The 27,552-nt window shown below is 45.3% G+C and overlaps 1 protein-coding gene across 1 annotated transcript in view; it reads right to left on the bottom strand.

The window, feature by feature from the left end:
• Nucleotides 1-1,226: 1,226 nt before the first annotated feature.
• Nucleotides 1,227-27,552, bottom strand: part of LOC102941880 (myeloperoxidase) — an 85,013-nt gene continuing 58,687 nt past the window's right edge. The window contains exons 9-14 of the mRNA XM_037880828.2: nt 27,325-27,485; nt 23,147-23,399; nt 13,349-13,519; nt 8,576-8,813; nt 4,608-4,825; nt 1,227-1,690 (exon numbers count right to left, since the gene is read on the bottom strand). Coding sequence (XP_037736756.2) covers nt 4,618-4,825; nt 8,576-8,813; nt 13,349-13,519; nt 23,147-23,399; nt 27,325-27,485 — 1,031 coding nt within the window. The 3' untranslated portion in view covers nt 1,227-1,690; nt 4,608-4,617. The remainder of the gene's footprint in view (nt 1,691-4,607; nt 4,826-8,575; nt 8,814-13,348; nt 13,520-23,146; nt 23,400-27,324; nt 27,486-27,552) is intronic.

Raw genomic sequence — 27,552 nt, 5'->3', positions numbered from 1 at the left:
ACATGGAGAAGTCATCTAGTCCAGCCCCCTTTGCTGAGGCAGGACAAAATATGTTTAGACCATCCCTGACAAGTGTCTGTCTAACCCGTTCTTAAAAAACCTCCAGTGAAAGGGATTCCAAATCTCCCTTGGAAGCTTATTCCAGAACTTAATTATCCTTGTAGTTAGAACTTTTTTCTTAATATCTATCTTAAATTTCCATTGCTGCAGATTAGGCCCATTAATTCTTGTCCTATCTTCAGTGGATATGGTGAACAATTGATCACCATTCTCTTTATAACACCCTTAAACACATTTGAAGATTGTTATCAGGTCCCGCTCTGTCTTTTCTAAAAAAAAGAGCCATCTCCTGCTCCTCACTCATTCAGAAGGGGCCACCTCAGACAAGAAATTATCACATGTTCATACACACTGGAAGGAAAAAATCAGAAAACCTGCATGGAGATCACGCAAGAACCCCAAAACAGCTATAAAAAAATTGGATGACAGCTATCCAACACAAAAATGAAAAGCATTAAAAGGAGTGAAAAACACCCCAAAATCAGAAAATAGAAAAAATAATTTTGAGTCAACTGAAACATTTTGGTCAATTCAGAACAACTTTTTAGAGGGTTACGGAGTTGTTGCTGTACCTGTGAGACATGTCAAGCCCGGAGATGGGTGGGTCCCTAAAAGGGAGGATCCCTGCTCAGTGCAGGGTGGCACTCTGAAGGAGCAGGACTGCAACTCAGAGCCCTTTGGCCCCTGGAAGCAGGGATTGCAGAACGGGGAAAAGGTTTGAGAGCCTTGTCCCCCTAAGCTCTCTCAGAAAGGAGAAGTGCCAGGTCTTTTCTCTTTCTTTGGCTTCCCAAAGGTCTCAGACTATGCTTTTTGCGGGCTGCAGAAGCATGCTGACTTTTGGTTGGCACAAAAGGGGGCTGACGCCTTGAACAAAACAGCTGGGGGGCAGTGCCCTGGACTCTGAGACAGGAGTAGTGGCCCTTTCCCTGAGGGGTGCTAGAGACGTATATAGTCTGCTAGGTTTCAGAGTAACAGCCGTGTTAGTCTGTATTCGCAAAAAGAAAAGGAGGACTTGTGGCACCTTAGAGACTAACCAATTTATTTGAGCATGAGCTTTCGTGAGCTACAGCTCACTTCATCGGATAGATAGTGCTATTTGGTTAACAGTATATTTGTTCCAATGTACTGACAATAATCAGAAATGGGAGGTGATGGTACCCAAATACACTTTTGCATAAATCAGGCTTTATTGAGATAATATCTTAAATGTGTACAACTTGCCCATTCACCATTCAGAGAAACCAGAAAGAGAATCAATCATCTGTATTATAAAGAAATTGAAGAATCACAAAAATAGGTGCCAGTAGGCAGCCTACAATCACTAACTTGTAAATCTGCACTCATGGGCTTCAATTCAATCTGGACTTCTTTAGCTAGTGTTATTATCTAATCCTAGTTCTTTTAGCAATGGCCACTTGCAAGCTAATTACAGGGTTGGAAGTTTTTGCAAATGGAAGAAAATCAACACAAACACAGGCAAAATGGCAGCAGCTAGGCCATGCATTCCAGCCAGCAAAAGTCAGTGGGGGGTTAGACTGAAAGGAGTGAAGAATCCTTGCCAGCAGCATCCTGAATCCAGCCCTCCAAGGAAATCTCAGCTTCCATCATAAGGAGTCACTGGATGCTTGTTCTGTGGGGTGAAATGGGAAAGGTGTCAATAAAGCAGAGAAGGCTCCTGGGTGGCTGGGATTGTCCTGGACACGAAATTTCCCCTGAAATATTGTGTATTCTGCCTCTGAGTGAAGCAGTTTTTGGTGTTGAACATTCAGCACCTGTAATTACCCAGGTTATCCCCTTTAGCCTTTTTAGGATATTGGCAGAATATTAGCTTTTTCCCCAGTCCTCTGGGACTTTCCCATTCTTTCTAATATTTGTTAAAAATTAAGATCAATGGCTCAGAATACTTCTTGGGCAATTCTTTTGGAACTCTTGGATGCAAATTCTCTGGTCTTGCGGATTTAAAGAAATTTCTCTTTAGCAGGTGTAGTTTCACATCTGCCTAGTTACTGTTGGAATAAAAGGTATATCACTGGCACTGTAAGACACAATTGCATTATCCAGCTTCTTTTCAATCTGATATTAGGGGGCCCTTTAATCTACTGGACAAAGGAATTACAAGGTTACCCATGGACACCCAGGAGATGTCGGAACTGCTGGGAGCTTTACAGGTCAGAGACCCTGGAGACCCAGGAAATCCAGAGACCGCGCCACTGGAAGATACAGTAGGAAGCACCCCAGGGGAACTAGACATTGATCCAGTTGTAGGACTGGGCACTAACTCAGCGTGTTTTGGTTGGATCTCTGCTGAGCCAGTGGTGAGTACACTCGCTGCTGACAGGGCCCTGGGCTGGGACCTGGCGGAGTAAGGAGGGTTTGGGTCCCCCTACCCTGCCCACCACCTCCCTTTAGCGGTGGCCCATCCCCCTCTGACTGTTAGGCTGCATGGCCCTGCGAGAGAGGGCAACCCTGTTGACCCTGGCCATTAGGCCATACCACCCAGAGGCTAAGGGTGCTCAGGAGGACTTAGCCGTAGGGCTATAATGCCCTTTCCCCCACCCCAGAGGGGGACAGGGTGCACTTGCCCCGTGACAGTTTCTCACTGCCTTCCGAGCTCAGCTCCTGCATGAAGAGCAGCTGGCTGAAGCTGAACCAGGATAAGACTGATGTGAGAAATGTGGGAAAGGAAAAGCACTCCTCCTCTATCACAATCCCAGCCATCTGCCCTCAGACTGCCACTCTGGTCCACAGCCTGGGGTCCTCTTAGATTTATGTAGCAACAGCAACAAAGAAAAAACCTCCCTGCGGTCTGTGGCTGGCCCGATTGTGCCCGGTGTTAGAAAAGGCAGACCTGGCCACAGTGATCTGCGCACTGTAACACTTAAGCTGGGTATTGCAATTCCTTGTATCTAGGAGGGAAGACCAAGCCCTGAGGAAAAACAGCTTGTTCAAAACACAGCAACGTGGTTGCTCTGCAACACAGGACACTGGGAACACATCACCCCAGCATGCCGTTCTCTGCACTGGCTCCCCATTCAATTCAGAGCCCAGTTCCATGGGGTGCTGTCTGGATTTTTCAAGACCCTGCATGGCACTGGTCCTGGCTCCCTGAGAGATCAGTCACCCTGCTGCAGCCAGGGGTCCTCCGGCACCTGAGTTCCACTGGAACACTAGGGCTGGCCAGAAACAGCACTTCCAGTTTGGGGAAAAATGAGGTCTCTAATTGTTTGGTTCCAATTCAAAACAAAATTGAGACCTTTCAAAATCCCCCACACCCAAATATGAGTACAAGCACCAGCCCACCCCAGGATATCCAATAGCCTGATTGTTAAGGCACTCTCACGTGGGATGAAAACACCCCAGGTTCACATTCCCGATCTGCAGTAGGCGCTTGGATCTTGCACATCCCAGGTGAGTACCCTGACCACCAGGCAATAGAATCAGCCTCTCTGGAGCAATAAACATGTAATTTTTTCAATATAAAATGGAACAGCTCCAACAGGAGTCATTGAAAGAGAGTGACTCTATAGCCTAGTGGTTAGAGCACTTACTTGGGATGTGGAAGACCCAAGTCCTTGCTCCTGAGCAAGCTGTTGTGGGGTAGGGCTGGTTCTCTCCAGAAAGTCCATCCTGGACCTGAGAAACCTTCCAAATGACGTTAAAATCATTTCAATCCCCTTGAGGCCAGAAAGGGGGAGCACATTTTCATCTGTAACTCGTGGGAGCTTGGTCGATACTATGGGGATGAACACCGTGTAAGTGCCTGAATAGAACACTAGACACAATTTCAGAAATATCATCCCAGCAGTGAGGTCTAGGAGGCTGTGTACCAAGGGAAAGCGTGGAAACCCCACCTCTTGGGAGCCTGGCTATGACACTAGAGAAACACTACAGGGAACAATCCTGCACTGGCCGCAGGGACAGGGCCTGCATGGGGCCTAACAGATCCTTCCCATTTCTAGAGTGGATGAATCTCTCTTAAGAAGATAACTATGAGTACAGTCAGAATATGATCAGCTGTCAGAATATGATCCACAGCCAGGGATCTAGGGTTCCCAGTCCAACTCCCACTGGAGTAAATGGAAAGCCTCCCACTGTCTTCAGTGACGGTCTGTGAAGGCTGGGTCATTGGTACCGGGGCCAGGCAGTGACAGAGCCATAGGGACAAGAGAGTCAATGGGTTTGTGTTCACTAGAAAATCAGGGCTTGACAGAACATGGCCCTAAACTAGTTGTGTTAACTAACGTGGTGTTAAAACCAACTTTGCAGTGGGTGTATTCGCCAGTGCGTTGGTTAACACAACTCCGCCAAGCGGTGCTAACATTCCCTCATGTTATAGTGAAGACAAGCAGGAGCCTCTGGGGCAGATAGGAAGATCAAGGTGGGGGATTGGGAGGAAGGATCTGTTTGAGGAAGGGTGGCTGGAAGAGTGAGTTTGTTTGGAGATTGGGGTTGATCTGGGGAGGAAAGGCCAGGGAGTGCTGGGGAGGGGAAGTCTTCACATGGGCCCAGTTGCGTGTGTTTCTCTGGGCACGGTGTCCATTCTGTACCTTCCACTCCCTAGTTACTGCGTTGTCTCCAAGGTGACAAGTCAAGATGGTCGATCATTCTGCAGTTCACAAAGTCCTCAGGATAGCGGTTGACCCTGAACACGTCCCTGGGCACCTCTCTAATGCGAGTGTTATCACAGAGAACCCGTGGCAATGAACTGCTGCTCAGGGCACGGCGCTGCTGTGGAGTGAAAACCCCGGGATTCTCCCACCAGAACCTACAAAGAAGCAGAAAAGCAGCAGTGTTACAGCCTGGGTTTATCCTTCTTGGGAATTAATTTAGTTCTGGGGGGTCATGATTTTGTTTTGTCTCCATGGATATGGAAAGTAGCCTTGCCTGTGAAAAGGAAATAGAAGTGATGGGGTGTGAAATCTGGGACTCATTGTAGTCAGCAGCAAAACTCCCACCAGCTGCAGTGGGCCACAATTTCACCTGGTAGTTTAAAAAAAGTGTATTTCTAATGTGAATAAATCTCCTATAGCCAAACTGCCTTCAAGATTTCCAGAGAAAGACTGTGAAGATTTTATACAGATAAATTCTACTGAAAATGAAAAGAATTTTAGATTGCAAAGTCATGGGATAAAAAGCTTCCGCAGGAGTCACAGCTGTTCTCTGGCCTGTGCTGTGCAGGAGCTCAGATGATGATCACCATGGTCTCTTCTGGCCTTAACATCTATAGATCTATGCAAAGGTTAGGAAATCCCTGAATTTAGGTTGCCTGCGCAATCTTAACTCTGCCCTCTTGTGCGTGTGGGCTGTGTTAGAGACCTTAACTGAATGTTCACATACTGTTTAGTCCACAAACAACCCCTGGCTCACTCAACGCACGGTGCTGTATGAATGAGGTAGCTGCCCAGTTCTTTGTTGTAACAGTGGGCTTGGGGGGCCAGTCAACCTAGTGGTTGGAGGACTTGACTCCCTGCTTGTGTGGTCGAGGTGCTTCAGACTTTAAGACAGGGTGGACAGGGGCATGCAATGGAGTGGAGCACCTGCGTAAGAGGATCTGCAATGGTTGAGAACCCTGGAATAAATTGGCTAGAATAGTGAGCTGGCTACCATGGCCACCTCCTCAAAGGTTTCAAAGAAGGCCACAGGATCCTCATCAGGTCCCACCTTGGTGAGTCTGACAGCAGTGGCAATCACAGCTGGGGTGGGGTTCACTGGTTCTACTGGACTACACGGCCATAGTATTGTAGCCACCTTTGGACGACCAGCTGCTGCTGCTAGGTCGCTAACTCACAGCTCAGCTGCTGCTGCTGTTTGCCCATCTGCTGAAGTAGTTCCTGCTGCCGGTGTGTGTTTTGTTCAGCCACCCATTCTAGCAGCTCTTTCATCTCCATGCAGTGAGGAGGGAGGTGGGGATGGGGATTGCTTGAGGGTTGGTTGGCTTGTGTGTTTCTATTCCCTTTGGCAGGGATTAGGGTATCTGCCCACATTCTCCACCAAAACGGCAAAGGGGGTTTGGGAGGCCAGTCGACCTAGTGGTTGGAGGACTTAACTTCCTGCTCTCTGTTTCTGTGATCGAGGTGCCTCGGTCTTTAAGGTGGGCAGATAGGGGGATCTGGACCCTCCCATTCCACCAGATCCCAGCCCAGGGCCCCGTTTAAGTCAACCCCTGAGTAGAGGACCTCCCAACGGGGAGCCTACATCCACTGCCCTGGGCTACTTCCTACTGCTGCCCCTTCAGTTTGGGGCTTGGCCCCTACAGACCAGGTTCCTGTGATGGCTTGTCACCAGTAAGGGCCCCTCGTGGACCCTGGGCAGCATCCTGCTGCAGTCCCAGTTTCCTCCAGGTGCAGCAGCTATAAATTTGCCAGGGTCAGAACCCCTACAAGGTCTCTGTGCTTTGGTCACCCGGGTTCCTCTCAGGCCGGGTGCGCCTAGGCCTCTTTCTCTATTTCCTTTGGCCAGGAAGACGGTGCTGGGTTCCTGGTGACTGCCTCGGCTGGCAGGGCAGTGCTCCTTCCCTCGGGTAGGGAGGCAGCTAGCTCTTGCCTTTTCGCCAAACTGAGCCAGGCTCCCTCCTTTCCTCTCCCCTCCAAGCCTGGCATTGGCTGCAGGTATAACAGGGCAGGGCTAGCTGGGCCCAAAGGCTCTCTTTAACCCTTTTCAGGCTGGTGGGCAGTTACTCTGCTTGACCACATTTGTATCTTTTTCCACTCATTGTGCACGCCATCCAAGCACTGCGCAGAAGACAGACTAGTGTATTCCAGGAACTCGCCCTGTTTCAGGGAGGCATTAGCTGATTTTACTGACAGGCCCAGAGGGCTCTTTGCTCCCGTTGGAGCTGGGGCCATGACCTGACTGGGCTGGTGAGCACCTGCAGGCAGTGCTACAGCTAGTGAAGGGCACAGTCCAGAGGGCTGGAGTGCTGCGCTCTAGGAGATGCCTCTCCTCCTTGGTCTGTGAGGCTGGTGTATGGTGGAGCAGATCTCAGGGTTGCTGCTGCCTAAGCACTCCCCACGCTCCATGAGGAAGGGGGAATCCTTGCCATGCGTTAGCGCGGCTCCTGCTACTGGAGAGGGGGCAGGCATGTGTGGGGGGTAAACTAGCTTGAACCGCATGATAGTGGGGGCCTTTCTGGGACCCTGTCTCTCTGCAATGCTATACATGCTAGTATAAGGTTCATCTGAGGGGAGGGAGAAATGGGACACTTCCGCCCCAACTCTCAGGCAGGACGACAATCATTTATCCCCCCACCATCAAGCCTGTGGCAGAAGGGATGAAGGAGGGAGGGGAGGAAGCTGGCCCAGCTCAGGTCCCTCTGGTTTATCACTTGTTACTTTGCCAGACTTGAACCCTGCAGGCTGAGAATCACCAGACTTGGTCTCTGCCTCAAGCTGGATTTTTCTGCTGTGTTTCAGCAAAAACGGTTTGGCTCCCCTTGAGAACAAGGTGAGGGAAAGAGGTAGTTTTGCCCACATTAGCCAATTTTTCCTGCCATTTCCTTGAAGAGCTCTAGTGCTCCCAAGGGTTTGTGGTATGGATGTGAAATTTAGCAGGAGGAACAAAGGCTTGGCTTGTAAGTTATGAAGTGACTAGCTCTGTGCCCATCTGTAAAATGGGGCCCATAACACCTTCCTACCTCCCTGAGGTGTTGTGAAAATATATCGGTGGTACTACGGTAAGTGCCATGGAACTGCCCATGAAGAAATGACTAATTCTGTATTCACTGCAAGGTTTGGACGATGTGAGGTGAACACGGCAGGGGCCACACGCTGAACAAGAGGGATATAAAGAAATATTGAACAGCTGCCTCATTCCTGGAGCACTGTCCATCCTGTGTACTGACTGACATTGTTTTTCCCAGCACCCCGACAACATGTGATCATGTAATTAAAAAGACGGTCAAAATGCATACGCACAAGGGTGCCGAATTAAGATTGCAGGCAGCCTCATTTCTGAGTGCTTCTGAGTGCTCAACTTTGCAAACTACAAAACTTGCTTTTAACGTAGTGTTTCTGAATGTCATCAGTTATGGGAGAATGGTGGTGACACTGTTGTTAAAAGGAAAACTCTGCTGCAACAATAACAGTCAAATTAAACCTTCATTTGTAAGAAATGTTTTTAAAGTGGCAATACACAAAACAGAAATCAAAATTGACATAGTGTTTGCATTTTTCATGTTGGTTTGAAGCAGGCTGGATTCATAAACACAGGATAACGACCCCAGAAATGATCACCTTTAAAGGAGATTTAAGGGGGTGTTTCACCTTTCTTCAGAGCCCTCTAAAGACCATCCATGCACCAGTGATTGGAGCTGCCTGGCCACGTAGGGGTTAATCAACTGCCCTTCCCACAAGGGCGCCCCTTTAATAACTGTGAATGAAACTCCGGTATTGAGCTGTGGAGCTTGGAACACCAAGCAAGCTCATCGGCGAGGGAATGGAACAGCACATGACACCGACTGCCGTTTGTTCTTTTGTAAATAAAATGGAAGTGGAGATTCACTTTCCAGTCAGCCTACCTGTCCCCATCTCGCAATTTCCTGAACTGAGATCCAATGATGCAAGCCAGGAGAGGTCCCACTCTGCCATTGGGAACAAACGGCTCTGCCATAGCCCCAATCCAGATGTCAATATTGTCTGGTGTCCCGTACAGGTCCATGAACTTCTTGGCTAGCTTACGATTTCTCAGCACTTCAGAGAGTTCAGCTAAGTTGCGAGGCTGTGAAAGCCCACAGAATTGCCTCCAGGCGTTATACCCTGCAGAACCAGAGCAGAGCAGTCAGTACTGCCATCTGTGCTAGCATCGCCCCATTTGTAGTCCATTCCCCACGGGCAGCCCGCTTTGCCATTGCCCACTAGTAACATTTGCCTTGTCCAGGATTTTAAAACGTATTTCAGCTGATGTTGATGTGTCATCTAGAATCAGACACTGAATTAACACAGTACTGTCTTCACAAATGGGAGTGGGAGTTAAAGCTGACTTAGAAAGTTCAGTGTCCTACTCATCTTGCATCTCAACTACTGCAGCAGTCTCTTCTCTGGCCTTGACAAATGCAATCTTGCTCCACTCATAACGATCCAGAATACTTCTGCAAGGATAATTTTCCTAGCCAATTGCTTTAACCACGTCATTCCTCTCTTTAGATCCCTCCACTGTCTCCCACTTCTCTAATGCATCAAACACAAGCTGCTTGTATTCACTTTCAAGGCCATTTACGCCTATCATCAAGGCCTCACCCTGCCTATCATCTCTCAGGCACCATCTAAAAATATTGCTCGGGCATGTAGGAAAGATATCAGGAGGGCCAAATCGCACCTGGAGCTGCAGCTAGCAAGAGATGTCAAGAGTAACAAGAAGGGTTTCTTCAGGTATGTTGGCAACAAGAAGAAAGCCAAGGAAAGTGTGGGCCCCTTACTGAATGAGGGAGGCAACCTAGTGACAGAGGATGTGGAAAAAGCTAATGTACTCAATGCTTTTTTTGCCTCTGTTTTCACTAACAAGGTCAGCTCCCAGACTGCTGTGCTGGGCATCACAAAATGGGGAAGAGATGGCCAGCCCTCTGTAGAGATAGAGGTGGTTAGGGACTATTTAGAAAAGCTGGACGTGCACAAGTCCATGGGGCTGGACGAATTGCATCCGAGAGTGCTGAAGGAATTGGCGGCTGTGATTGCAGAGCCCTTGGCCATTATCTTTGAAAACTCGTGGCGAACGGGGGAAGTCCCGGATGACTGGAAAAAGGCTAATGTAGTGCCCATCTTTAAAAAAGGGAAGAAGGAGGATCCTGGGAACTACAGGCCAGTCAGCCTCACCTCAGTCCCTGGAAAAATCATGGAGCAGGTCCTCAAAGAATCAATCCTGAAGCACTTAGAGGAGAGGAAAGTGATCAGGAACAGTCAGCATGGATTCACCAAGGGAAGGTCATGCCTGACTAATCTAATCGCCTTTTATGATGAGATTACTGGTTCTGTGGATGAAGGGAAAGCAGTGGATGTATTGTTTCTTGACTTTAGCAAAGCTTTTGACACGGTCTCCCACAGCATTCTTGTCAGCAAGTTAAGGAAGTATGGGCTGGATGAATGCACTATAAGGTGGGTAGAAAGCTGGCTAGATTGTCGGGCTCAATGGGTAGTGATCAATGGCTCCATGTCTAGTTGGCAGCCGGTGTCAAGTGGAATGCCCCAGGGGTCGGTCCTGGGGCCCGTTTTGTTCAATATCTTCATAAATGATCTGGAGGATGGTGTGGATTGCACTCTCAGCAAATTTGCGGATGATACTAAACTGGGAGGAGTGGTAGATACGCTGGAGGGGAGGGACAGGATACAGAAGGACCTAGACAAATTGGAGGATTGGGCCAAAAGAAATCTGATGAGGTTCAATAAGGATAAGTGCAGGGTCCTGCACTTAGGATGGAAGAATCCAATGCACCGCTACAGACTAGGGACCGAATGGCTAGGCAGCAGTTCTGCGGAAAAGGACCTAGGGGTGACAGTAGACGAGAAGCTGGATATGAGTCAGCAGTGTGCCCTTGTTGCCAAGAAGGCCAATGGCATTTTGGGATGTATAAGTAGGGGCATAGCGAGCAGATCGAGGGACGTGATCGTTCCCCTCTATTCGACACTGGTGAGGCCTCATCTGGAGTACTGTGTCCAGTTTTGGGCCCCACACTACAAGAAGGATGTGGATAAATTGGAAAGAGTCCAGCGAAGGGCAACAAAAATGATTAGGGGTCTAGAGCACATGACTTATGAGGAGAGGCTGAGGGAGCTGGGATTGTTTAGTCTGCAGAAGAGAAGAATGAGGGGGGATTTGATAGCTGCTTTCAACTACCTGAAAGGGGGTTCCAAAGAGGATGGCTCTAGACTGTTCTCAATGGTAGCAGATGACAGAACGAGGAGTAATGGTCTCAAGTTGCAATGGGGGAGGTTTAGATTGGATATTAGGAAAAACTTTTTCACTAAGAGGGTGGTGAAACACTGGAATGCGTTACCTAGGGAGGTGGTAGAATCTCCTTCCTTAGAGGTTTTTAAGGTCAGGCTTGACAAAGCCCTGGCTGGGATGATTTAACTGGGACTTGGTCCTGCTTTGAGCAGGGGGTTGGACTAGATGACCTTCTGGGGTCCCTTCCAACCCTGATATTCTATGATTCTATGATTCTATGATTCTAAGTGTCAGTGCCTACCTGACTGGCCAATGGCAGCCTCCATTGCCCACTTGTTAAATTTTCAAGCAAGCACCTTTGAGCTTTCTCTCATGCTGTCCCTTGCACATGGGAGGAGCTCCCTGTCAACATTCTCAAAGCGACCTCATTATCCTCCTTCAAACTCTCCTGTGTGTGATGCCTACACAAGCTTGCCAACAGTTAGGCTGCTGCTGTTTTGAGACCCACTGCCTGGCGGGCTGATCAATACTGTCTAGCTGTTTCCTTGTGCTTCCCTGGAGGTATGTCTGTAGCCATCTATTGTCTCATCTTATACTTAGATTCTTCCTCTGTCTTTTTGTTCTGTGTTTGTACAGGGCCTAGCACAGTGAGGTGCTGCTCCAGTACTTGAGCTCCTAGGTTCTATGGTAAAACAAATAACAATAATAATCCAAGGTTCAGAATCTGCCAAAGGACATTGTTTTGGTTTTGAAAGTTTGAGCAATTTCTACCAAAAAGTGAAGTCCAGATACTATTCCTGCTAGGAAAAATTGTTTTCATGGACTCCAAGGTCAGAAGGGACCCCTGATCATCTAGTCTGACCTCTTGTAGAGCACAGGCCAGAAACTTCCCCAAAAGAATTTCTTTTGAACGAGTGTATCGTTTAAAAAATCCATCCAACCTGGATTTAAAAGTTGCCAATGATGGAGAATCCACCACAACCCTTGGTCAAATTGCACCAGTGATTGATTACCATCACTGAAAAATTTATGCCTTATTTCAAATCCAAATTTGTCTAGCTTCAGCTTCCAGACACTGGGTCTTGTTGTACCTCTCTCTGCCCATTTAAAGAGCCAATTATCAAATTTATGTTCCCCATGTGGTACTTACAGACTAATCAAATCAACCATTAACCTTCTCAGCGTCAAACTAAACAGATTGAGCTCCTTGCCTCTCTCACTATAAGGCATGTTTTCCAATCCTTCAATCATTCTTATGGCTCTTTTCTGAACTTTCTCCAGGTTATCAACATCCTTCTTGAATTGTGGGCACCAGCACTGCACACAGTATTCCAGCAGTAGTCGCACCAGTGCCAGATTCAGAGGTAAAATAACCTCTCTGTTGCTACTCAAGATTCCCCTGTTTATTTCTCCTAGGATCTCATTAACTCTTTTGGCCATGGCATTGCACAGGGATCTCACGTTCAGCTGATTGTCCACCATGACCCACAAATCTTTGTCAGAGTTTGAGGCAGTTACAGCAGAAACTCTCCTGGACATCTTCTCCATGTTGGGTGCTGAGACTCTGTCCTCTCCTACCCCTTTTACCACGAGCCCTCTTGGTGGGGCTGCCCCCTGTCCCTCTCGGGGTGTTCCCAGGGCTCTGCCTTTGGTTCATCTCCCTTCGCTCCCTGGACAGCCTCACAGGACTCAGCTCTCATCTGCACACTGATGGCTCACACAGCTCTCTCCATGCCTCGCCTGTCTCCTGCCGTCCAATCCCGCCTCTCAGCCTGGCTCTCTGACATCTCTCTTCAGGTGTCCTGCATCATCTTACCCGGGACACAGCCAAACCCAAACACCTTCCCTTCCCTCCCAAACCTTCCCTCTTCTGCACCACCATCGATAGCCCGCAGCCCCATCACTCGGGCCTGCACCGCAGGGGCTATTTCTGACTCTGCCCTCTCCCTTGCTGCCCATCCAGGTCATTTCCAAACTCTGCTGCTTCCTCCTCAGCATCTCCAAGATCCCTTCTTTTCTTTCCATTCCACACCAAATCTCTTGTCCAGGTCCTGACTGCTGCACCAGCCTCCCTCTGGCCACCCGGACACTCCCTTTCCCTCTGGCCCATCCAGAATCCAGCAATAGAGCCACCTTCCTTCTCCATCCATGATCACATCCCTCCCCGGGCTCTCATCAGTTCTGACATTAGATCTAAGCCTCTGTCCACCTTCTCTAAGTCTCTGCACAGTTCTGCCCCTCCCTGGTTATCTTTCTTTTTCAATGTTGTATTACCCCCCTTCTCCTCTACTCCGCCTTCTCCTCTGTCCTTCCTTGGTTGTCTGGAAGAGCCTAGCACATTGTGGAAGCAACTGCAAACAACGCAGAAAGAACACTATTACTACCTGTGGGATGCAGTCTTATGCTTAATTACCTGGAAGACCATGATCTCTTCCCCGTTGCAGGTTTAAGGCTGCTAGATCCAGTCCAATTATTTCTACCTGTTCAAAAAGCCGCTCCTGGAGCTCCTCAATCATCATTTGGTTCTGTTTCATTAGTTTTGCATGGTCAACCAGCAGACCACGGAGAAGCGGGTCAATGCCACCTGCAATGAAGGTCAAGTCCGGAAAGAAACAGAACAGTCTGTAATACATTCCACCTTGTAGGCTACATTTTGTGCAACAGAAGGTTAGCCCCAGTGCTCACTTTGCTCCTCAGGGGTCACCTGAGATCCTTCCTGCTCTGATGGTTGGGAAGGTTCTTCCTAGCACCATGTTCCCCCTAAGGAACCAGAGTAGTTTTTAAGAATGTCTGCAGATGCAGAGGCCTGTTGGCTGATAACAACATGAGCTGCTCAAAGGAAGCCAAGCAGTTTTAGTAAACAAACTGCATAGGAAGAACCGGGAAGGCTTCTCCTTCAGGAAAAATGGATCTTTGTGTTTCTACCTCACAGCAATAAAACAGGAGCTGGAAAAGGCCTCGCAGGTAGAGCTGGCTGGGCAATGTGTGTTTTGTTCCTGGGAAAAATTTCATTGAAATTTGTCTTCAAAAGTTTTTAGGTTTTCATCAAAAACATGAAAATCAAAATTTTGAGGCCAACAGTGGCAAAAAGTGAAAAATATATGGTTGTCAGCTGAAATGTTTTGGTGTTCAAGTTTTCAACAAGAATTCAAAATGTTGTTGAAAGTGGGGAGTTGCTGTGAAAAGTTCCATTTTGACAAAAAAGGCCCCCATTCATTGAAAAAAAATGTTTCAAATGAAAAATTTCACCAAGCTCTACTTTATCCTTGCCAGGCCCTCCTCATAGAGAAGGGCTTTGTTTTACAGTTCCTTTTGTTCTGTATAGTTTTAAAATGTCCTCCCCAATGGTTTTGTTGTAATCCGCTGGCTCCCTTGGAAGAGTTGGCCAGTGTAGAATTCCTTACTCTCAGGAACTTTTTCCTGATATTCAGCTTAAATTTTCCTTTTCTCAGCTTTACGACATTACTCTTAATTACACCTCCTGAAACACACTGAACAATCCTTCTGTCAGTGTTGTAATGCAGTGCTAAGCTGTATTATCGAGTTCCCAATTTGATATGAACATGTTCCTCAGGTTCTAGACCTAGCAGCTCTCTGAGTGATGTCTATCCTAAAAGTGTTCAAAAGCTCTTTTAGCCGTTTTATCTGATTTGTCTATTCTCTTCATATCTGGCCACTTTGGAAATAGGTTCTTTTCCAAAGCTGGAACAGTAGTTCTGAGCTGTCTTCCCATCAGGATTTGGGCTGGACTATATCCAGTAACCATGACTGGTGTTGATGTGTAACTCAGAAGGACAAGGAATGGATTTTCTTGGCTGTCTGTCTAAAGCTCTCTCAGCCTCTCCATTTGCTTGTGGGTGATGTGGGCTGCTAGTAATGCGATTTTGATATTCAGGATATTTTGAGCACAGGGCTGTTGGTCATTAGCTGTTGTTTAATTTCTGAAAAGCTATACAGTTCTTATAACGCTGAGTTTATAGCGGTGCCTCAGGCTAGACCCACTAAGGGACTTAGGCCCCCAATTTCCACGCCATAAGATCCTTAAAACCCCTGCTCCACTGCTGCCTAACTCTGTAGACACCTAAATTCCATAGCTGCCTACATGTCCACCACTGGGCATGCACAAAGCCTCCAAAATCCTGATGCCACTGAGCTGCTCAGCACCCTAGCGCACACCTAAATCCCAGCAGGATTTATAAGCTAGGTGTTCCCCTACCAGGCTTGGTCCCATTTGGGTCCTGTGCAGAAGACAGTCAGCAATAAGGAGAGTGGGAATTAGACTGGCTGAAGTTCATGCTCCCCAGTTAGCAAGGGAAGAGCGGTTTCCAAATCCCCCTCTGCTTGATTTGGCACAAAGCCTTGAACTCGGCTCTCCTACATCCCAGGTAAGAGCCCTAGCTGCCAGGCTATTGGTTAATCTGAGGGTGGGGGTGTCCCAGTCACTCCTGTCGAAGCTGTTCCATTTGGTATTAAGCAATTCATTGGGCCAGAGACAGAGAGCGAGAGATGTTGACTCGATAGCCTGGTGGCTAGGGCCTGTGTCTACCATGTGAAAGAGCCATGGTCAAGCCCTGGCTCCAATGACTATTTACTTATTCACAAGTAGTGAGTTCACCCATGTCATACTTTGGCTAATTTGGTTTAAGATTCTGCTGAATGAGTCATAGTAAGTTGAAAGGTAGGGCGGTCAGTTCTAAAGTGGCTGCACTCTGTCCCATTGTATATATATCCAATTAGCTTGAAATACATATAAAACATGAACTAACCTAGTTATCCCTAGCCTGATTCTTGCTTGCATATTTATACCTGCCTCTGGAAATTTCCACTACATGCATCCGACGAAGTGGGTATTCATTCACCCACGAAAGTTTATGCTCCAATACGTCTGTTAACCTATCAGGTGCCACAGGACTCTTTGCCGCTTTTACACATCCAGACTAACACGGCTACCCCTCTGATGGTCTACAAATAAAATGAAAGTGTCACCACTAAATGTGAGTGAAATGAGCTATAGAATTGTGTATTTTTAAAGTATAGCAGAATGCTATTGATAAACTCAGGCAATCTTCTTTGGGGGGAAAAATCTCCTGTTTGAGATATTTGTTCGTAATCTAGATAAGGCCATTTGTTTTCAGTTTGTACTGATTTTTTATTGAAAATTTCCTGGATTTTACAATTTTTGCTTTTTACTGATTGTCACCAAAATTTTTACCATCACTAGAGGCCAGATTCCTAAAAGTAGCTAGGTGCCAGCTAAGGACACAGATAGGAGTCCAATGGGATTTTCTCAATGGGCACTTAGGTGCATCTTTAGATACCTAAAGACCTTTGAAAATCTGGCTCTAGGCCTCTGCATCTCAGTCTCTGGAGCTGTAAAATAGAGATAATTCCCATTTCTGAAGGTCATGAGACTTACTTCATGTTTGGAAAGTGATTTTGGGTCCTTGATTTAAGGCATATTTAATATGAAAACAGTACATTGTATAAATTTTATAAACTAAGCGGGCTATCACCAAAAGCACCATTTTAAAATGGTGGCTGATTAGAATTAATAGAACAGCTATTAAAAGTTATGTTGCATTGTAACTGGGAATTATATCTACACTGATGAGAGGCAGAACATTCAAAGCAGAAGATTAAACTAGCCCTGCAGCAGGAGTAAGACACAATTTAGCCTCAGCTCACGTTCCAGGTCTTTAAGGATACAATTATCAGAAAGTTCTTTTGCAGATGCCCACTGCTAGTTTCATAGTTTAAGTGGTATTGCAAGGTTTCATTTACTCAACACAGTGAAAGTTACTGACAGCTTTTAAAATCTTTCCTAGAATCCCAGAGAGACTAGGTGGGTGAGGTAATATCTTTCATTGGACGAACATCTGTTGGTGAGAGAGACCAGCTTTCGAGCTACACAGAGCTCTTCCTCAGGTAGAGTAGCACAAAACCTTGTCTCTCTCACCAACAGAAGTTGGTCCAATAAAAGATATTACCTCACCCACTTTGTCTCGCTAATATCCTGGGACCAAAATCGCTGTAACAACGCTGCATACTAGAGTCCTAGAGTCATTTTTGTTGCTTTTTTTAATGTCCTTCAATTTGTTTTTTCTTCTGGTGCCCAGAGCTGAATGCAGCATTCCAAGTGTAGTCACAATCGAACAGGGACTGTTACCCTTGTTTTCCATGAGCTGTTCCATCTGCACATGCAGCTCAAACTTGCACTGGCTATTTGTGGTGCCATGTTTAGATTGAAGCTCATGGCTCATCTGCTGTCCATTGTTTGTCCATTTTACAGTTCTCTGCCATTATCCATCACCATACTAACTTAGTACCTTCCAGGTGAATTAGATTAGCATTGTGAAGTCCCTATTGGACTTCACAGAGTCTTTGGCTCATCTCCCTTCCCTGGTTATGAGACGCTCTAGCTGTGGGGAGGACAATTGTAAATGTCATCCTGGAAAACCTCTATCAAAGAAGAAGGTCTCGCAGCCCCAAGTCTATAAGATGGCTATAATAAATATAGCCCTCTATAGTAATAATAATCTCTAATAATTAGGACTGTCAAGTGATTAAAAAATTAATTGTGATTAATCATGAGATTAAAAAAGGTGATTAATTGCAGTTTTAATTGCACTGTTAAACAATAACAGAATACTATTTATTTAAATATTTTGATGTTTTCTACGTTTTCAAATATTTTGATTTCCATTACAACAAAATATAATTATTTTTATTACAAATATTTGCACTGTAAAAATTATAAACAAAATAAATAGTATTTTTCAGTTCACCTCATATAAGTATTGTAGTACAATCTCTTTATCGTGAAAATGCAGCTTACAAATGTAGAATTATTATTTTTTACATAACTGCACTCAGAAATAAAACAATGTCAAACTTTAGAGCCTACAAATCCACTCAGTACTACTTCTTGTTCAGCCAATCGCTAAGACAAACAAGTTTGTTAACATTTACGGAAGATAACTCTTACTTAGAATGTCACCTGAAAGTGAGAACAGGCATTCGCATGGCACTGTTGTAACTGGCGTTGCAAGATATTTACATGCCAGATATGCTAAACATTCGCATGCCCCTTCATGCTTTGACCACCATTCCAGAGGATGTGCTGATGACGGGTTCTGCTTGATAATGATCCAAAGCAGCGTGGACCGATGCATGTTAGAAGGTTGTTTTTCTTTTTTGGAGGTTCAGGTTCTGTAGTTTCCACACTGAAGTGTTGCTCTTTTAAGACTTCTGACAGCATGTTCCATACTTCGTCCCTCTCAGATTTTGGAAGGCACTTCAGATTCTTAAACCTTGGGTCGAGTGCTGTAACTATCTTTAGAAATCTCATATTGGTACCTTCTTTGTGCTTTGTCAAATCTGCAGTGAAAGTGTTCTTAAACCAAACAACATATGCTGGGTCGTCATCTGAGAGTGCCATAACACAAAATATATAGCAGAATGTGAGTAAAACCACAGAGCAGGAGACATACAATTCTCCCCCAAGGAATTCACTCACAAACCAGCAGGGCTCAAGTAGTGTTTCTAGCTTTTGCAGTTTTTTAAATCCTTTCCTGTTGGCACTGATAGGCTGTGCTTTTGAAGATCTAATGTGGCTGTGATAGTGACTTTATTTCAAAGCTCATGTAATGCCGACAGACCCCAGTCGTCAGTGGGCAGGATCAAACCAGGGACCTCTGGAGCTTAGTACATGAGCCTCTACCACATGAGCTAAAAGCCACCTGGCTATTAGCCAAGGCTGTATAGCAGACACATTTTATCTCTCTCTCTAAGTGGTCTCAGTGCCACTAGATGGGACAGAACACCACACGCAGAAGGTGTCTGGGTTACACAGACACTGAACCATACCCAATGTGGAGTTCCATCTGGTTGAAATGTCTTGTACAAGAGGTTCTTGTTTCTGTCCATTTGCCGCTTGTTTTATTTCTAGCTCTGTACTGTGTTTCATAGAATCATAGAATCATAGAATATCAGGGTTGGAAGGGACCCCAGAAGGTCATCTAGTCCAACCCCCTGCTCGAAGCAGGACCAATTCCCAGTTAAATCATCCCAGCCAGGGCTTTGTCAAGCCTGACCTTAAAAACCTCTAAGGAAGGAGATTCTACCACCTCCCTAGGTAACGCATTCCAGTGTTTCACCACCCTCTTAGTGAAAAAGTTTTTCCTAATATCCAATCTAAACCTCCCCCATTGCAACTTGAGACCATTACTCCTCGTTCTGTCATCTGCTACCATTGAGAACAGTCTAGAGCCATCCTCTTTGGAACCCCCTTTCAGGTAGTTGAAAGCAGCTATCAAATCCCCCCTCATTCTTCTCTTCTGCAGACTAAACAATCCCAGCTCCCTCAGCCTCTCCTCATAAGTCATGTGCTCTAGACCCCTAATCATTTTTGTTGCCCTTCGCTGGACTCTCTCCAATTTATCCACATCCTTCTTGTAGTGTGGGGCCCAAAACTGGACACAGTACTCCAGATGAGGCCTCACCAGTGTCGAATAGAGAGGAACGATCACGTCCCTCGATCTGCTCGCTATGCCCCTACTTATACATCCCAAAATGCCATTGGCCTTCTTGGCAACAAGGGCACACTGCTGACTCATATCCAGCTTCTCGTCCACTGTCACCCCTAGGTCCTTTTCCGCAGAACTGCTGCCTAGCCATTCGGTCCCTAGTCTGTAGCGATGCATTGGATTCTTCCATCCTAAGTGCAGGACCCTGCACTTATCCTTATTGAACCTGATCAGATGAAATGGCCCACAAGTTTTCTACATTTTGACAGCATGTTTTCAAAACCACCATCACTGAGTGCTACTGTAATTGATTGCTGCAGACCATGAGCGATGCATGTCATATGTTCAAAAGGCAAATGACTGTCTGCTGCTATCATATTACATGCATTGTCAGTACAAAATTGTTGTAACCTTTTCTTGAATATTTCATTTTTTGGCAACATCCAAGAAGTGCTCTGCACATGCTTCAGCATAATGTCTCTCTGCGTTACTGTTAAAGCAAAGGACTGCAATGTCCATGGAGCATCAATCAGGTGATTGTGACTCCAGGATAGCTGTGATTGCACAGGGATGTCCAGTGATCACCAGTCAAAGCAACAGTTAGCGCATTTTTCAGAAGCTCCAACTTTATAGTTTTCTCGTGATATAGGTCATGTAATTGTGATACAATAGTTCCTCAGGAGGGCAAGGTGTATGACTGATTGGAAGATGCAATTTGAATAACATCTTTTAACCTTCTGTCATTTACAATGTTGAACAGTCTGCAGTCCATAGCTATCCACTTTGCAATAGCATTGATTAAGCTGTTGTATTTTGTTTGATCCAGGGGCTTCTAGCGATCCTGAAACTCTTTAAGCATATTCTGTCGTGGCTGGAGGGATTCATTTGCTGTCAGTAGGTTATCTGGAGCACAAGAACTTGAGGTGAAAGCATGTTTAGCGTGTACCTGGCACTGAAGACTTGAAGTACTTCCATGGTATTGGAACTCAGCCTTGCAATAACTACAGATGACCACCTTTTTATCCAGAGAACCACCCAGAAGTTTTTTAAAAATAAAGACCCATTCAAAAGACCTGAACTTTTGGTGCTTTGCACCATTAATTTTTTCTGATATTGAATCACTCCAGATCATGAGAACTGTGCCAATGTCGGCCAAGTGATGAAGTACAGTAAGTGAAAAGGGTCAAAAGAGAAGTATGTGATTAACACTCATTAAAAATAATGTGTTAATTTATTTTACATTAATCGCTTACATTAACTGCGATTAATTGACAGCCCTAAAAAAATAATAATTCTACATTTGTATGTTGCACTTTCACAATAAAGAGATTGCACTACATTGTATGAGATGAATTGACAAACACTATTTCTTTTATCTTTTTTACAGTCCAAATATTTGTAATAAAAATAATAATATAAAGTGAGCACTGTACACTTTATATTCTGTGTGGTAATTGAAATCAATATGTCTGAAAATATAGAAAAACCTCAAAAATATTTATAGCAACTTTAAATTGGTATTCTATTATTGTATAGCAGTGTGATTAAAACTGCAATTAATTGCGATTATTTTTTAATTTGTTTTGCGTTAAAACAATTGATTGAGTCAACTGCAATTAATTAGTACAAACAGAGGACTCAAAGCCACATACTCCTGTGTTCTAACCCCAGTTTTGCTACTAACTTCTCTGTGACTTTGGACAAGTCACTGGATCTTTCTGCCTCTGTTCCCATAATAATACCTCCCTCCCTCACATAGGTATTCAGGAGACAAACTACCTTACAATAATACCTACCTCCTGTATAGATCACAGAGTGCTTTACAAAGAAGGTCAGTGTCATGATCCCCATTTTACAGATGGAGAAACTCTAGCACAGAGAGGTGCTTTGATGGAGCAAAGGTCACCCACCATGACTGTGACCCAGGTGGCACTAGAACCCAGTTCTCCTGAGGCCCAGCTCAGTGGTGCGCCACTAAGGTACATTGTTTGCCTTAGTGGGTTAAGCACAGATTTTCAAGAACGTGAGCACTCACACTCTGAAAATCAGGCCTCTTTAAGCTTTCTCAATTTGGGCAAAACCAATTGTCAATTTTTGAAAATCCTGGCCATAAAGCGATTGGATGTGACAGCACTACGTAAGTGATAATAATTATTATTATACTTATTGCAAGAATTTGGTAGTGTCTATGGCCCATTTATTTTATTTATTGTGATCGGTCGTTGATGAAGATTCCTCCTTCAATCCATTAATGGTACTATTTAAAGCCCCTTTTCACCAAGTGTTCTATCTTTTGACAGTGGAATAGTTGGCTTTTGTTTTCCATTCCCCCTTCATACGTTGGCATTTGAGAATGTGAAGAGTGTTTGCCTGGCTGTGCTAGGGTATTCAAATATCCAAAGTGGACGATATCGAAATATTGGCTTTTCAAACATCAGAAATGGTAACAGCCTTTCTGTCAGCTATTAGAAATTGCATTTTCTTCTAAAATATACAAGGCAGCCAAATTGTTCCAGACTTCTTGGCATTGGTGGGAACAATTTTTCTGTTGCTTTATTAATGGGAAGGAGCGTTTAGTGCACAGAAGGTCTCAGACAGATTTTTACATGCACAGAAGAAGACAGTAATGGCCACACCAGGGGGTGGAGCTAGCAAATATGGTGTGGGCTGTTCCCAGTCATTCTAACCCTAACTATTCCCACTCCCTCAACTTACTTTCGTATTTGTAATTGGTTAGACATGCAACTGTGCGTAATGCTCCCAAATGAGTCAATGAAAGCCATAAGGGGCCAAATTTTTTTACACTTAAACATGTCTGGAGTAATACCCTTGATTTCATAAGGACTGCAGCATTTGGTTTTCTGCATTAGATCTAAATCTTGGCCCTGGAACATCCATAGCACAAAGTCTGGCATCTCATCCAGGCTCCGTGGCCATAGAGGTTCTCTCTCTAAGGCTTTCCCTTTGAGGAGTTTGGCTGGCGGATTCTTGCTGACGAGCTCAGCGTTTAACTGATCACCATACATGTGGTTGGGAAGGAATTTCCCCCAGTCAGATTGACAGCAACCTTGGGGGAGGGAGTGTTTCACCTTCCTCAGCAACATGTGAGTGGGATAGCTCGGTGGTTTCAGCATTGGCCTGCTAAACCCAGGCTTGTGAGTTCAATCCTTGAGGGGGCCATTTAGGGATCTGGGTCAAGAAGAACAAAAAATTGGATGATTTAATTGGGGATCAGTCCTGCTTTAAGCAGGGGGTTGGACTAGATGACCTCCTGAGGTCCCTTCCAACCCTGAGATTCTATGATTAATTGACAGCCCTAATAATAATCTATACAAATAATAGATAATACTTCGTCCTCCCATGAGGGGTCTGGACTAGATGATGTCTCAAGATCCTTCCTGTTCTATGATTCCATCCATTTGCCCAGATAATTACACTTTGATGAAAATTGCTTATTTGCTGGAATTGAGGAAATGATTTATAAACTGAAAACATGTCCTGATGAATAGAAACAAATGATCAGATGTAACGAGCTTTAGGTTCTGATTCAGGAATTTACTTAAGCATGTGGTTAACTTGAAGCATGTGCTTAAGTCCCAGTGAACTCATCTGCTTAAGTACATTGTTGAATCTCTGCCTTGCTGGCAAAGCAGGACTGCAGGCAGGGCCTGGCAAAGCATGCTTACCTTCCATTACAACCCTCCAGGAAGCACTGAATGTGAGGTGAAGAGGGACCCGGAAATGTGGACCCAAAGGTTGGAAATGATCATCTAAACGGGTCACAAAAGGCTGTATTGAACTATGACCAAACCGAAAAGCCAAGGAAAATACATTTGCCACGGTGGGATCCACAGACTCATCATAGCCCCCATAGCATGGTATTTCCTTCTCAGTCTCATCTCCAAGCAGAAGTGGCAAGTAGTCTCTGTATGTTACTACCTGGAAGGGAGTACAGACTGAGTTAGAAGCTCATATACACTCTTTCTAAAGGAAAAAAACAATCACTTTCTAACATTATCAATAGGATTGGTCAAAAATTCTGTGTCAAAATGCAAGACATCAATGAAACAGCCAGGAAGATAAAAGAAGGAAATTTTAAATATATGAGACACAAAAGCAATTCAAGCAATGGCTTTGTTCTGTTACTAGGTATGGATGGCAAAATTGTGTGTAATGATGCAGAAGAGGCAGAAGTCTTCAATAAATATTTCTGTTCTGTGTTTTGAAAGGAGCAGGAGGACGTATTCATAACTTGCAGTGATCATTAAATGCTTTCTATTCCAATAATAAGTAGGGAGCATGCTAAACAGCAACTGCTGAAGTTAAATGTTTTAAATCTGCAGGACTGGAAAACTTTCCCCCAACAGAATTAAAAGAATTGGCCGGGGAGCTCTCTGAGCCACTGATGTTGATGGTCCAGAGGACCAGAGAAAAGCCAGTGCGCTGATATTCGGAAGGGTGACTAGAAAGGCCCAGCTACCTGAAGGGCTTGGATAGTGCCTGTGCCTTGTGTTGGCCTCTGCACAGGGCTGAACTTCACTCACAGACAGCATGGCTGAGATATGAACTTTCCTCCCCAGCTGGATCTCCTTATCCTGTAAAGCTCCCCAAGAGCCTTGGTAAGAGATTAAAGTCAAGGATCTCCATGGTAGCATTCTTTTAGGGGGTCAAAAAACATGTGGAGAAGGGTGTTTCAGTGGATATAATATATTTGGACTTTCAGAAAGCCTTTGACAAGGTCCTTCTCCAAAGGTTCTTAAGCAAAGTAAGCTGTCATGGGATAAGACTGAAGGTCCTCTCATGGATCAGTAAGTGGTTAAAACACAGGAAACAAAGGGTAGGAATAAATGGTCAGTTTTCCGAATGGAGAGAGGGAAACAGCTCTCTACTGGGACCAGTGCTGTTCAACATATTCATAAATGACCTGGAAAAAGAGGTAAAAAGTGAGGTGGCAAAGTTTGTAGATGATACAAAATTACTCAAGATAGTTAAGTCCAAAGCAGAATGTGAGGAGTTACAAAGGGCTCTCACAAAATTGGGTGACTGGGCAACAAAACTGCAGACGAAATTCAGTTTTGATAAGTGCAAAGAAATGTCCATTAGAAAACATAATCCCATTAGACCAAAATGATGTGGTCTAAATTAGCTGTTACCACTCAGGAATGAGATCTTGGAGTCAACCTTAAGTAGATGGCTTTGAAGGATGACAGAGGGGGACTACAGGTGCAGTTACCCCAAAACCTGTTCCTCTCCTTCTTCTCAGTTCAGTACTGTTCCTGAGGGAGGCAGATTGTTGATACTTTTGGCAGGCAGAGGTTTTTCCACTGTTTTCTTGGACAGTTTAGGAGAAGGAGAATATGGTGTTTTTGCTCTTTCATCGCCTTCCTTTTTAGAAGGGTAGGCATGAGAAGATTCAGGGTTAGGTGATGTTTGAATCCGCACAGGCCATGTGCTCCCAGGTTCAAAGGCACCATAAATTGCCTGGCAGAGTAACCCTGCACCTTGCAGCCAGGAAAGCCCTTGGAGGAAAAGCTGCTTTCAGACCACATGTGGTAGGGAAATCACAGAAGGGAGATCACAGAAGAGGTCATCTAGTCCAACTCCCTGCTGAAAGCGGGACCAACCCCAACTAAATCATCCCAGCCAGGGGTCTGTCAAGCCGGGCCTTAAAAACCTCTAAGGATGGAGATTCCACCACCTCCCTAGGGAACCCATTCCAGTGCTTCACCACCCTCCTAGTGAAATAGTTTTTCCTAATATCCAACCTAGACCTCCCCCATTGAGGGAGACAATTGTTCTTTGTTCCATCATCTGCCACCACTGAGAACAGCTAAGCGCCATCCTCTTTGGAACCCCCCCTTCAGGTAATTGAAGGCTGCTATCAAATCCCCCTCACTCTTCTCTTCTGCAGACTAAATAAGCCCAGTTCCCTTAACTTCTTCTTATAAGTCATGTACCCCAGCTCCCTAATCATTTTTGATGCCCTCTGCTGGACTCTCTCCAATTTGTCAACATCCCTTCTGTAGTGGGGGGCCCAAAACTGGACACAATACTCCAGACGTAGCCTCACCAGTGCCGAATAGAGGGGAATAATCACTTCCCTCGATCTGCTGGCAATGCTCCTACTAATGCAGCCTAATATGGCCATGTCAGGGACAAAAATTAACTCTTTAGGTCTCCTTTTGTTATTGTCACAGTTTCAGGGTAACTGCACATGTATTCTCCCCTCCTACGTAAAGTTTTAGGCTCCCAGTTGTCATATTAGAATCATAGAATCATAGAATATCAGGGTTGGAAGGGACCCCAGAAGGTCATCTAGTCCAACCCCCTGCTCGAAGCAGGACCAAGTCCCAGTTAAATCATCCCAGCCAGGGCTTTGTCAAGCCTGACCTTAAAAACCTCTAAGGAAGGAGATTCTACCACCTCCCTAGGTAACGCATTCCAGTGTTTCACCACCCTCTTAGTGAAAAAGTTTTTCCTAATATCCAATCTAAACCTCCCCCATTGCAACTTGAGACCATTACTCCTCGTTCTGTCATCTGCTACCATTGAGAACAGTCTAGAGCCATCCTCTTTGGAACCCCCTTTCAGGTAGTTGAAAGCAGCTATCAAATCCCCCCTCATTCTTCTCTTCTGCAGACTAAACAATCCCAGCTCCCTCAGCCTCTCCTCATAAGTCATGTGCTCTAGACCCCTAATCATTTTTGTTGCCCTTCGCTGGACTCTCTCCAATTTATCCACATCCTTCTTGTAGTGTGGGGCCCAAAACTGGACACAGTACTCCAGATGAGGCCTCACCAGTGTCGAATAGAGGGGAACGATCACGTCCCTCGATCTGCTCGCTATGCCCCTACTTATACATCCCAAAATGCCATTGGCCTTCTTGGCAACAAGGGCACACTGCTGACTCATATCCAGCTTCTCGTCCACTGTCACCCCTAGGTCCTTTTCCGCAGAACTGCTGCCTTGGACAGAGACCCGCATCTCTGGGGTTTTAAGGCTGCACAGCCTCCTGCCACCCACCGTGATATCCTCTCCAAGCCAGTCAGCCTGGGCTGTGCTTTCTCTCTAAGGGCAATAACTGGCACGAGCCAGTAGTTACCAACTACCACACAGCTCTTTCTCAGCAGAGTACATTTATTCTTAGGATAAAAGCATCACAGAGACAATATATAAAAACAATAAAACTTGTTACACACAAACTAAACACGCCAGAAATCACCCAACTTCCACATGGGGAGTCTGGTAGGCTAACGTCTCTTCCAACCCTTCAGATGGCAGTGGGGTCCCCTTAGGACCAAAGGTCCTGTCTGATTCCTGAATCAAAATGAGGACCTCGAGTGTGTTTAAACTCAACCATTCTATAGCCCAAGTTCTTTCCCTGTCTCTGGAAAACCCAGTCTGAGCCAAGAAATGCAATCCACCCCACGGAGTTGTCTTAGCAACTCACATTAATCATCCCCACACTGTTTTTAATTCCTGGAGGAGCTGTAGTAACTACCCCAATGGAGTAGAACACAATCATACTGAAACTATTCCTAGATTGATTACATTGGTCCCCAAAGATACCGCATGCGGTTAAATATCTGTCACAGAAATTATTTCCATTTGTACAACACTAAGCCACTAAAACTGAGCTGTGAATGACTGATAAGGCAGAGGGGCTTGCAGCACACAGGGTGCCTAAAACATTTAGATCTGCAGGCTGCTACACACATAGCCCCAGTGGCTACAGGATTAAGCGAGCTTGGTGTGTAGGAACCTGCACAGGCAATTCTGGAGGGGAAAAATCATGTCTAAATCTGAGCAAAAAATGTTTTAATCCACAAGTGAATGGAAGCAACACCAATATTGCAGCTAGTACCTGGGTCATGGCACCTATGATTTTTCGAGCCTCCTGGTAGAGCTTCTCTCCATCCCAGCATGGATTTAATTTCTTCAACTCGATAGCCAAGCGATTGTGCTCCCGCACAAAGAGTGTGTGTATAGCTGTTAGTCCCAGATTTTCAGTTGCTCGTGCATCACCTAAATTATAAAAATACAGTATAATTTTATATTTTATTCAGCTGAGGAACTGTTTTTAATTTGCCAT

This window comes from Chelonia mydas, chromosome 17, assembly GCF_015237465.2.
Source record: "Chelonia mydas isolate rCheMyd1 chromosome 17, rCheMyd1.pri.v2, whole genome shotgun sequence".
NCBI classification, from domain to species: domain Eukaryota; kingdom Metazoa; phylum Chordata; order Testudines; family Cheloniidae; genus Chelonia; species Chelonia mydas.
The sequence above is the reverse complement of the archived record's forward strand: the minus strand, read 5'-3'. Positions and strand labels throughout refer to the sequence as shown.